General features: G+C 46.7%; 1 protein-coding gene across 1 annotated transcript; it reads left to right on the plus strand.

Moving 5' to 3' along the window:
- Nucleotides 1–2: 2 nt before the first annotated feature.
- EIF3L (eukaryotic translation initiation factor 3 subunit L) lies at nt 3–9418 on the plus strand (the record flags this gene model as incomplete). The annotated part of the gene is made up of 12 exons (XM_014307375.2): nt 3–57; nt 166–376; nt 967–1046; nt 1300–1361; nt 2657–2726; nt 3419–3492; nt 4317–4488; nt 4749–4903; nt 5673–5843; nt 6878–7375; nt 8353–8433; nt 9180–9418. Coding segments are annotated over 12 exons (1668 nt in total), but the record flags the coding sequence as incomplete, so codon positions are not given.
- Nucleotides 9419–12184: the final 2766 nt, after the last annotated feature.

Here is a 12184-nt window from a genome sequence, read left to right on the forward strand (position 1 = left end):
CCCCACAGGCTGCCTACGACCCCTACGCGTACTCCAACGACTATGATATGCACACGGGTGAGTGTGAGGGCCCCACGCGCCCCCGGGCCCGCCTGCGCCCGGCCGGGTCTGTGGGCCCGGGCCGGGCCGTGAGGCCGCTGCCTCACTGCTCTTCCTTCTCCGCAGGAGACCCCAAGCAGGACCTGGCCTACGAGCGCCAGTACGAGCAGCAGACCTACCAGGTGATCCCCGAAGTGATCAAAAACTTCATCCAGTATTTTCACAAGACGGTGTCAGATCTCATTGACCAGAAGGTGTACGAGCTCCAGGCCAGCCGTGTTTCCAGTGATGTTATTGACCAGAAGGTGTACGAGATCCAGGACATTTATGAGAACAGGTACAATACTATTCTTCAGTAGATGGAAATCGCTATTTTAACTGTGATGCTGTTAAAAGGAAAGTCTGAATAGTATCTGTGCTGTTCCAGACTTGGGCTTTCTCTGAAACAGGTTTGGTTTGGTTACTGTGGGAAAAAATTCCTAGGTATTTCCAGCCCATGAGGCTAGTGTGAGTATGCACGAGTTGTGATCTTTCTGAAGGGAAGTGTCAGCCATGGCCTAATAGGAAGGGAGGCTGCAAAGAGGGCTCTCAGTGGTGCTAGTCAAGCAGTTTGCAGAGAGCTGTCAGGTGTAGCTTTTATGTCTCTTCCCAACAGCTACTTCCACTCCTGCTTGTAGCCGTGTCAGCTTGACATAAGGGGAGTGTGGAAGTGACATACACGTCTGTTTTGTGCCTGGGAATAAATTGACGTTTCACTGCTTAGTTTGTGATTCTTATTCTTTGTTTCAGTATTGGACTTATTGACAGGGGTTGGTGGTGCTCTCAGCTTTCACCAAGTCCAAGGCCTCTCTCTGTTATCTTTGACTCCAGCACTGTCATACTGAGTGAGACGTGGCTTTTCGTACCACATGTGTGTCTGTTTTTCAGCTGGACAAAACTGACAGAAAGGTTTTTTAAGAACACTCCATGGCCAGAGGCTGAGGCCATTGCTCCTCAGGTTGGAAATGGTGAGTCTTCCACTTTTCCTTGGGTTGTCAGGGAGAGAAGGAACCGAATCCCTCCTGATGCCGAGTTAGCAGGTGCACAGAGTTGTTGCTGCCTGAGTCAGTCGCCTTTGTTCACTCTGGCTGCTCCTTCAGCAGATGTCTGGCAAGAAGTCAGACTTGAGCAAAGTGTCTTTTTGTGCCTCCTTTTATTGTTCTGGCAGGAGGCTCACAGGCCTTGTGGCTTGCTAATGTCCTCCTCTGTGGTCTTTTCCAGATGCAGTTTTCCTGATCCTATACAAGGAGCTGTACTACAGGCACATCTATGCCAAAGTCAGCGTGAGTGTTGGCCCTGTGTCTTCTTGTGGGTGTCACACTGGCTTCTCTGTGCCAGCAAACTTGACACGTCTTGGTGCCACTACAGTATCAGTGGTCCCCTAATCTTTGCAAGGCAAAATTGGATGGGGTCGTGAGCTGTAAGTCACACTGGTTTTAAGGGAAGCTTAGAATTCTTGCTTTTGTTAGTTTAGTAAGGATTCACTGATTGCTGAAAAGCAAGAAAGACTTGACTGTCTGTCTGAGGCTCATTAGCTGTCCAAGCTTGGTGGTGATGAGTGTGCAGGTTTCTCTGGTAGCTCAGATGAATCAGGAGACTGGATCTGAGTGTTCAGGAGGCTCTTTGTTGCTAACATCAAACGTAATGGTTAGTGAGTTAGGGAAGAAGGGGGTGTTGGAAGGTAACTGAATTTTCCTTTTTATTGCTTATGTGTGTTTCTTTGTGGCTCCTCTTCAAATGAGCAGGCAGTGAGAAGGGGTGTCACAAGAGGAAGGTGCATTATTTGTCATGAAAAACCTCACACGGGATCAGAGTGCCTTGTGAAAAGGGAAATGTGGATACCATAAAGGATGGAGAAGAAGGAAATGAAAGGCATAATGCTCTGTGAAACAAAACAAACTTTGCTTTTTTAAAGCTTATTTTTAAGCCTCTTTAATCAGTGAGAAAGTCATAGTATTTGGTTCTTAAAGAAAAAAATCTCAACAGATGCATGACTTACGAGTAAATAAGTAATAACTGCAGTTTTACTGTGGACCAGAGGGTGGAGAAATGGGCACTTTTAAAAGGCTGCTGTGTTAACCCAAGCCAGGCTTCAACAGGAGAAACTGGTTTCTCGGGCTGTGCTGTTAGTGATTCTCAGACTCAGTGTCTCCAGCTGAAACAAGAACCAGTAGGTCAAGTGTTTAGAAATGATGTCCAGAAACAGAATTGTTGATCTATTAGGAATTCTCATGAGCACAGAAGGAAGGAAAGCTGGTGAAGGTAATAGGAAGTTCTTGAATCTGAACAGCAGAGGGGAACAGGGAAGGTTAAATGCAGAATATTCACAGGAAGTTTGACTGCTCGTCATCCTGGGAGAAGCTGCCTGTACAGGAAAAGTCATCCTTGTTTTGTGGGACAACAGTACTACAGTTTCAGGTTTTCTGGGTGATGCTGGTGGGTGTCCTGGTTGAATACTGCCTCTAGCACTCCTGAACGAGACCCTCTGCTACTGTGACTGTCCTTCTTATGCTGTTGCCCATGAACTCCCTCCTGCCCTGTTTGATTTGAAGCAGACTCTGCTGACTTCTCTTTGCAGGGGGGGCCCACGCTGGAGCAGAGATTTGAGTCCTATTACAATTACTGCAATCTCTTCAACTACATCCTCAGTGAGTTGCTGCAATTAATTTCTGGTTTGTGGGTTTTGGAGAGAAAGATCAGCTGGAGAGGGCAGAGTTGAAGAAAGGGTCAGAAGAACTGCAACATGTTCATAAACAATAGAGGGAAAGGTAGTCTATAAGCTCTCTGCATGTTTGTTGAATGAAGAGCAATTTACATCCATGGATTTAAAACCACAAAAAGCAGAAATAGTTTCCCATGCTTTCTGAAATACTGTGAATAATAAAACTTACTTAGCTTTCTGTTTTGCTGAGAACTGCCTCACCTATCTTTATTAAAAAGTAAAATGAAACAGTAAGCTAAAGAAAACCTGCAGTGTTTCATGGCTGTTTACTGTTGTTCACTCCCCTTGGAGCTAATGTTACTGTTTGTGACCCCCTGCCAAGCCTCATGGGAGAATGGATCAGTTGGGATAAACCCCTGCAGTCTCTGTGCAGCTTCTGAGAGCTGAGGCTGCTGAGCAGTCACACTCCAGAGATTAACCCTGTGCATGTTCATAGTCTTGGAAAGTGAAGGCAGTTGAGGTAGTTAAAGCTCCATCTCAGCCCTACTGTAAGCTTCATTCATCTGCTGCTCCATCTCCCATTTCAGGGACATTCTTGTGTTCTTTAATTTGTCTGTTCCTCCAGGTCTGACAATATTCTTGCTGAAGGTGTTAACCCTCTCATCTGTTCTCCTGCAGATGCTGATGGCCCTGCTCCTCTGGAACTGCCCAACCAGTGGCTCTGGGATATCATTGATGAATTCATATACCAGGTATGTGATTATAAAACTGGGCCATTTTGAGGTGGCCTTGCCTTTATTAGTTTGCTGTGATTTCCATAGCAAGGAAATCCATTGCAGGTTGAAAATCTTTGGTGATCACTGTTACTCCTGTGTTGCTGGGTGGATGAAGTAGTTGTAAACGTACAGATTTTTAAGTTACAGGGTGCTCTTTGGGGAGTCCTCAATTTTTGGGCCTATTTCTCTTTCAGAACAAAATTTCTGTCTTTCTTAGTCAGTAGGGCCTTTATGTGTGCACCTGCTTTGGAATAAGCTGTGGTCTGAGATCTTGACTTTAAGAAATATTTTTCCACTTACTGTTCTGAGTGCAGCAGTACAGATCTGAAATGCTATTGGTTTTTCTCTTTAGAGAATATATTCCCTTCTCTGTAACTTTTTATTATAGAGCTGCCTGGATTTCCTCAAGTGTTGTCTGGTCAATCTTGAGAACAAAAAGGACATGTGCATATAAGGGAAAAAGATGCATGTATGCAAACACCTCTTATAATTTGGTTATTTTCCTTTCTACCAGACAGCAAATTTGTGTTTAGTTGCCTTTCCTAATTGTTTAAGAGATCATTTTCTGCTTCAATCTGTCTCCTGGCCTTTTCCCTCTGTACTGTATAATTCTTTTAGGCGCTTTAAAGGTGATATGATGTGCCATTTTGATTTCCATGTGATCTCACGTGAAACTTTTTTTTCCATGCAGCTTGTAGTTTATTGTAATGCATTTGGCTGAACAAGTTGTAAGCTTAGTGCACTTACCTGAGCATCTCTGGACAAGCTGCTCATCACTGAATCCCTGCTTTTTCCTGTAGTTCCAGTCTTTCAGCCAGTACCGCTGTAAAACAGCCAAGAAGTCTGAGGAGGAAATTGATTTCCTTCGTTCCAACCCCAAGATCTGGAATGTCCACAGTGTCCTTAATGTGCTGCACTCTCTGGTTGACAAATCCAACATCAACCGACAGCTGGAGGTCTATACAAGTGGAGGTGAGCTTTGGGAGGTGCCAAGCAGCACTGGTGCCTGTGCTGCCTTGCTTTGATTTGACCCAAGCTGCTTAACTTTGTTTGGGAGCTGGATCAAACCCATAATCAGTGGATGGATTGGCTGGGAACTGGTTCTGTTGGCCTTAGGTGAGAAGTGCCAGTGATTACATTTCAGGCCTTGCTCCCTTTGTTTCAAACAGAAAAGTATAGAAAGGGAAGCTTGCTTCCTTGGAGGATGGCATTGTGGTTCCTTTCTTCCCTAGGTGACCCTGAAAGTGTGGCTGGTGAATATGGGCGCCACTCCCTGTACAAGATGCTGGGCTACTTCAGCCTTGTTGGGCTGCTGCGTCTGCACTCTCTGCTGGGAGATTACTACCAAGCCATCAAGGTGCTGGAGAACATTGAGCTCAACAAGAAGGTAATACAACATGTTTTAACCCTTCTTTTGCAGTCTTCCACATGCCTCTGTTGAAGCATGCTGGTAAAAAATTGCTGTACTGAATCTTCCAGCTGAGGAACTGTTTGTATCTGCTGTAGTTGTCAGGAGTTTGTGGCTGGACACAGCTGGAGCTTTGGCATTAAATCAAGCCATATGATAATGCCTGATGCTGTTGCAGCACAATTGCCCAGTTTTTTAGGAGGTTTGCTGTGTTGTGCAATGTGGTGTTGCTACAGAGAGTACTGCTGGAACTACAAGTGGTAGTGCAGTGGTAACTACCTGAACACACCATTCTTACTTTTGGCTCTTTCTTGTATTTTTGACTTCTGTTGTCACTGTGCCCGCTCCCACCTAGGCTGTTTTTGCCTTAGAATTGAGTGCTGCTTGTGGCTAATAAAAGTTCAGCTGCAATGGGTTTGGGCCAAGGCTTGGCACAGATCTACATATGTGCTGTCTGGCACAGGATGTGGAGTGAAACAGGGGGAAAGGGAACTGAGCAGAGCAATGTTAGGCACAGAGCAAGAGTCCTCTCCTTGCAGGAAGTTGAAACTGGAAAACATAGGAAATGGGATGATCTAATAAAACAGTGAGGAAGCTGCTGTAGGGATGGGTGGGAGGTGAAGTATACTGAATTAACCCTCTCCTCTCTGTATTTGGGATGGGACTGAAAGCAGAGGTGGCTGAATTGTTGCTAACAAGTGGTGTGGATTGCTTCCCCTAACATATCATGTTACTCCTTCCTTCTCAGAGCATGTACTCCCGGGTGCCTGAGTGCCAGGTGACCACCTATTACTATGTGGGCTTCGCTTACCTTATGATGCGGCGTTACCAGGATGCCATCCGTGTCTTTGCCAACATCCTCCTCTACATCCAGAGGACAAAGAGCATGTTTCAGAGGACGACCTACAAGTATGAGATGGTAAGAGATAGAATAGAGTAGACTTCCCCAAAGAAAAAGCCACTGTCTTCTTTCCCGTCCCTCCTCTATCACCTGGTGGCTTGTGTCTAATAGTCCAGCTCTATTATCCTGGACTTTGCTGGTGGTGGTGACTGGGGATCCTCTGAACTCCTTTGCCATGTGTGACAATATTTTCACTTAGCTATGTTACTAGTTACTATGGGTGTTCCCCGTACTGTTGTCCCAGGTCCATCTGCACTCTAGCTCTGACCAGGGTTGTTAATGAGTATGAGCTGCTGATGATACTCTTGTCAATGCTTCCTTCTTCAGACTTAGTTGTGTTTCTAGTCCAGTGCTGCACTTCAGGTTGCGGCCATTGTCAGATGTATTTCCATTATCTGATAATCATTCACAGACATGGCTGTAGCAAAGCTCCTTTCTCTTTCTACCTAAGCTGCTTTACCTCCCAATTTTGGTGCCTGTTTTACCTGCTCTCTCCTTTTTATCCTTATGATTAATTCCTAACTCTTTGTTTAGCCAAATCCTGCCAGTCTTAATTCCATGACACTTCAAAAAGTTGGTTGTGTCTGTTTCAGCCACACAGCTGTCCATTTCATCCCACACTCATCTTTTTTCTCAGTCTTTTCTTCACTGACCTCTGTGACAACTGTCCCTTGCCAGGAGATGATTGGTAAACCATGTGCCTTCCCTTCTCTGCATGTTCTTGTACCAAAACAGTCAAATGCACTTCTGGCCCTCTGGGTTCTGCGTGGCTCTGGTTACATTTACTCTGCAGCTTCCTCTTGCCCAACCTCTTTTTTTCCTAAGAGCCTTGATGTGTGGTTCATCCATTTACTTTGCCCAGAGGCACGGCTTCTTTGTGCTGTCCCCCTTAAGCATTAGGACCATCAGTGCTTTGTGTAAAGGATCTTCCTCTGCAAAGTGCAGCTACTAGCTCCCTTGGGCATCCTAAAGGATGTTCCTCTGCAAAGCGCAGCTGCCAGCTCCCTGAGCACACTGTGGTGCTGACAGGGTGTCTCTTGTCTCTGTGTCAGATCAACAAGCAGAACGAGCAGATGCACGCACTGCTGGCCATTGCGCTCACCATGTACCCCATGCGCATTGACGAGAGCATCCACCTGCAGCTGCGCGAGAAGTACGGGGACAAGATGCTGCGCATGCAGAAGGGCGATGCCCAGGTCTACGAGGAGCTCTTCAGTTACGCTTGCCCCAAGTTCCTCTCCCCTGTGGTGCCCAATTATGACAACGTGCACCCCAACTACCACAAGGAGCCCTTCCTGCAGCAGCTCAAGGTCTTCGCTGATGAAGTTCAGCAGCAGGCCCAGCTCTCAACCATCCGTAGCTTCCTCAAGCTCTACACCACCATGCCTGTGGCGAAGCTGGCCGGCTTCTTAGACCTCACAGAGCAGGAGTTCCGCATCCAGCTGCTCGTCTTCAAGCACAAGATGAAGAACCTGGTATGGACCAGTGGCATATCTGCCCTGGATGGAGAGTTCCAGTCTGCCTCTGAGGTTGACTTCTATATTGACAAGGTTGGTATCTGCCACTTACTGGCTGGGAAATTGTTTTATCCAGGAAATTCTGGAATTGGCAGCACCTGGTTTTGTTCCATTCTGTGGGAGACATTCCTTCTTCCTTTACCATTTATAGGGCTTGCCTGCCCACGATGAAGTTCTAGCCCTGTATGAAAAGAGTGTCAGTGGAAGAAGAGTGATGGAATATCACAGGCAGCTTTGTCAGTCAACATACCTAGAAAATGAACACTTCCCCAGGGCAGAGGGAGCTGCTTGTCAGTGTTCTGGGAGGTGATAATTGAGTGACAGATAGTGCTGCTGTTTGTGTATCAGGTGGGATTGTCCTTGTAGGTGTTCCCCACATCTCTCCTTTGTTTGACAAAGCAGAGATGTTGCTTGGTCATGTTACAGGTCTGCTTTGCACTGGAACAGCATTTAGTTGTGGCTGCTCTAGGAGGAATCTAAACACAAGGTGTGGAGCTATCACCATCTGCCCTGGAGCTCCAGCAGCAGGAAGCATAGCAAGGAGTCTTGTAGGACTGTAGTTGAAGAAGACAGCCATAATCATTAGGTTTCTTGCTAGGAAGGAGGCCAGGTTACCCTGTGTTCTTGGTCCTTGTAGCAGACCTCTTCTTGCAAGGTCTCATGCCATGTCTCAGCCCAGCTGTCATGGCATATAGCGTGACTGAAAAGAGGGAAGCATGAACTGGGACTGGAACTGTCAAACTGCTGCAAGGAAGACAAAACCAGAGTGTGTAAGAATGTGGGAAGCAAATACAACGTGAATGGGGGACCCATCCCAGACAAAGGTATGAGGGAAGGCAGCCCAAGGAGAACTGGATGGGTGCTGTGGGACTAGCACAGGTCACATAGGTGTGGTGCTGTACCATGGCTGGGGTAAAGCCCTTTAGGTTGATCTTTATGTTTGGCAGTTCTTGCTGTGTTCCTGCTAGTAGCATGGTCCTTTTCCTGATCTCATCCTGTTCTCTTCCCAGGACATGATCCATATTGCAGACACAAAGGTCGCTCGACGCTACGGGGACTTCTTCATCCGCCAGATCCACAAGTTTGAGGAGGTGAGGGCTGGGCAGGAGAGCTGTGTAGCTCTGTAGGAAACATGGGACAGTCACTGGGCTGTGCAGGCCCTCAAGGGCCCACACTTGTGTGAGACAGCTGTGTAATTCCATGCTGTACTTAGCCTTGGCTCTGCAAGGCAATGGGCAAAGGCAGGTGTTCTGAGCAGCAGCTGCTGGCCTTTGAGGAATGGTATGTTTTTGTGAGAAGTGCTCAGTTGAGCCACAGTGGAAAAGGGAGGAGAGTTTTACTGTTCAGGAGTGCCGATTCCATTGTCTATAGATAAGTGTGGTGTCCCTGTCAGTAACACAACCAAAATCACATCTCTAACTTCATAACTATAGCTCTAGAAAATGGCCTCAGAGATTTCTGGAGCATAGATGGCTTCAGCATTGAGCTTGACCAAGAGGTGACATTCTGTCTCCACTCTCTCCCAGGGGAGGTTGTTCTGCACTGGAAACTCAGAGGGCAGAATTCTGAGATTTGGTGACTTTATAATAGAGGGTTGTGATACTGCTGCTACAAGTTTGCATCCTCTCTTCTCCCCACATCTTCATCTGCTAGCTTGGAAAGGAGAGAGTTCTACTTATTCCCCTGCTGCTTGACACACTGTGAGAGCTTGAGAGCTCTCTTGTCACAGAGTTGGAGAGGAAGGAGTTCAGAGGCGTTGGATAAGGTGTGCTGAGGGGAGCAGCAGTTTGTATCAATCACTGTGTATTTTTCTGACCTTTGCTTTCTCTAATTCCAGTTGAACCGAACATTGAAGAAGATGGGCCAGAGACCCTAATGTGGATGCACTGCAGGCCTGGGCAGAGAAGTGGGTGGGAGAGATTATTCTCTGTGTTGAGGGAGGGGAGCTCAGAGTTCTGGAATTTCTGGAATCTCCTGTGACTCAGAAGGTATTTTGTATTTTAATATGCAGACTTGTTTGGCTCAAACTGTCCTACAAAGGACAAGGCATCTAATAAATTAGTGGAATTTTCCTGATGGGCATTTGTACTCATTTATTTTTCCTCTCCATAAGAATATAACTGCATCTGGAGACACGGGCAGCTGCTGTTGGCTTGGTGCTCTTGTTGGTCCATGTTGCAGGTAAAAATAGGGAGCAGATCTGTTTAGGTGCTCTGTACATTCACCATGCACAGCAAATGGGGAAGACTGCAAAACTGATTGACAGGAACAAAATGAGCTGTTCTACAGTGTCTTCACAGGATTTTGGAAAGAGATGTAAGCTAATGCTATTCTTTTAGCTTTTACCCCATACAGTGAATAGACCTGAGTTGTAGTTATATTCTCAGGTTACATTTTTGTCTTTCCTCCCCTCTATTTTAGTTGCTATGGAGTAGAAATGCTCCAAAATGAATTGTTATGTTTTTAAAGGAGAGGGGAGAATTTTTGTAAACATTGAAGCAATATTAACTAGTCATCTGATGAAATGTCCTTGCTGGAGGATGTGTTTTATTTCAGCAGAAGTGATGCCCGAGACCTGGCCCTTAATTTAATTGAGTTCAGTTTCTCTGGAAAACTCCCTAAGGGCCTTTAATTTATTAAAACCCTTAAATGCAAATTTTCCCTGCTCTCCAGCTGCAAATTTGTAGTGCCTTGAGAAAAGGGGAAAAAAAAGTTGAAAACAAGTCACATAAAAGGGAATCAAGGACCTGAAAGTATTGGGGAAGAGAATGCAAAGAATGAATCACATCCCTCCACAGCCTCTCTCCCTTTTGCCATCTTTAAATAGTTTGGTGTTTGAGTGGTAGAAACAGGTGCAAGAGGAAAACCTGCATGTGTAATAGAAAGCTACACAAAGTGTGTTTCAGATACACCATCTGCCTCTTTGTACCTCTCCCTCTCATTGCTTTCCACTGAGAGAGGTGTCCTAGCTGTCCAGTTTGGCTCTGTTTGTGATTCTGTTTAAACAAAGGGAATAATTAGCCTTTGTTGGATTATATTCTGTGTTTGAATGAGGGTCAGGTTTCCAGTGTCCTAGATACTGCTCAAAAGTAAACTCTGTTTCCCATCACAAAGTAACTCAGGCAGTACAGGCAACACAGTGAGATTAAAAGAGCAATTCCTGTTGGCTGCCTGGCTGCTGGTGTTGGTGTTATGGATGCTAGGAGCTCACTGTCTCCAGTTCTGGAGGGTTTGAGGCAGCCGTATCATTAATTAAAGGATTGAGATGCCACTGCATTGCAGCAGCCCATGGGGAGCTGTGTTCATATCAAGCAGAATCTGCTCCTTTTTGATTTTAGGGCTGGCACTTTTCCTTCTGTGTATTTGCTAACAGCAGCACAGTAAGCATACCTGTCAACAGCAACTGCCCTACTTTCTTTCTATCCAAAGCCCAAATCTTTCCCAGGAAGTGCCCAGGTGGATGTGATACACAGGCTGTTCTCAGGTCTGTGAATATGCTGCTGCTCTGTTTCTATCTGCCAGAGCAGCTTCCGAAGGGTGCACAGAGCCCATGCACTGATGTCCCTGGCTCCGCGCCTCCTCTGCAGGACTGCCGAAGGTTAACTGAGCAGGACTGGCACTTGGTGGAACGAAGCCAGGAGGAGCTTGCAGCTCTCGCTGGGTGGGAAGATGGGCTCAGCGAGCTGCGGTGCCTGGCACTGCTGGAGGCTGGAGGAATGCAGGGTGTTCAGCAGCATCAACAGAGCTCCACTGGTGCTGGGAAGGCGCTCCGGAGGGAGGTGGGGGTGGCTAGAGCTCCAGCCTCGCCTGCTGCAGCAGGGTTTGGTGAGTGGAAGTGGTTCTGGACAAAATGGTTTTGTCAGAGGGAACCACAGTACAGGGGCATGTGCTCTGTGTTTCTGCCTCTGACCTACAGTTGTGAAGGGGTGAGTGTAATTATGGAACCTGGAAAATTCAAGAAAAGCTCCTTCATCCTGCTGTCCCTTAGGATACATCAGGAAGACGCTGTCAGGCGGCTTGGGGGATGCTGAATAGCCAGCACAGTAATACACAACTGACACAATGTTTCATTTCCTTTTTTGCTTACAGAGTAGTTTTTCTTGTGATTTACGCCACAGTTTATCTCGGGCACAGAGTGGGGAGATTGTACAAACGTGTCAGAGAATTTATTTTTCACTTGTTACAGTTCTGGGACCATAAAATGATAGAACGAACAGCAGAGTAGAAGAAAGAGGGTAATACTGATGAAATCTGGGTGAAGGAAGGAGTGTAGAGCCCATACAAAATAACTGCAGAGAATGGACTCTTAAAGATTTGGAACTGGCAGCAATAAGCTCAACATCAGTGTGATGGTTTGGTCTTCCACAGAGGTAGCTGTTGGAGGTGAAAAGAAAGCTAAGCCAAATAAAGTAGTCTTTAATAGTGTGCTTCCCTCCCTTGTCAAACCATCGCCCCAAGCATGCACGCCAGCTCTCGTGACAATCCATCGCTGCGATGCTCTGGGTTCCTGAGATTGTATCGCACTCTTCCTCCGCGTCTTCCAGGGCTTCCTGTGAAGGGCTGCCTGTGACTCCAAGTGTCTTGATCTTCAAAGCTCTCCTTGGCCCTGAGCCTACCCTGGGAGCCACCTACGTCCCAGACGTACTCCACTGCTTATGCCCCTAGGACTGCTGAGAACTGCTTCTGCCCGGAGCAGCCTCTGTCCAAGCCTGAGAGGGTTTCAGAAGTCAGGCTGCCGACTGGTTTTTAATCTAGCTGAATTTGTGTTCAGGCCCAGCTCTTTCCCCGAGGTGGGAGAGGGTGCTCTCCCACGCAGGCCGCCCTGCTCCCCGGGCAGCGCCG

Source organism: Geospiza fortis, unplaced genomic scaffold, assembly GCF_000277835.1.
Source record: "Geospiza fortis unplaced genomic scaffold, GeoFor_1.0 scaffold173, whole genome shotgun sequence".
NCBI lineage: Eukaryota > Metazoa > Chordata > Aves > Passeriformes > Thraupidae > Geospiza > Geospiza fortis.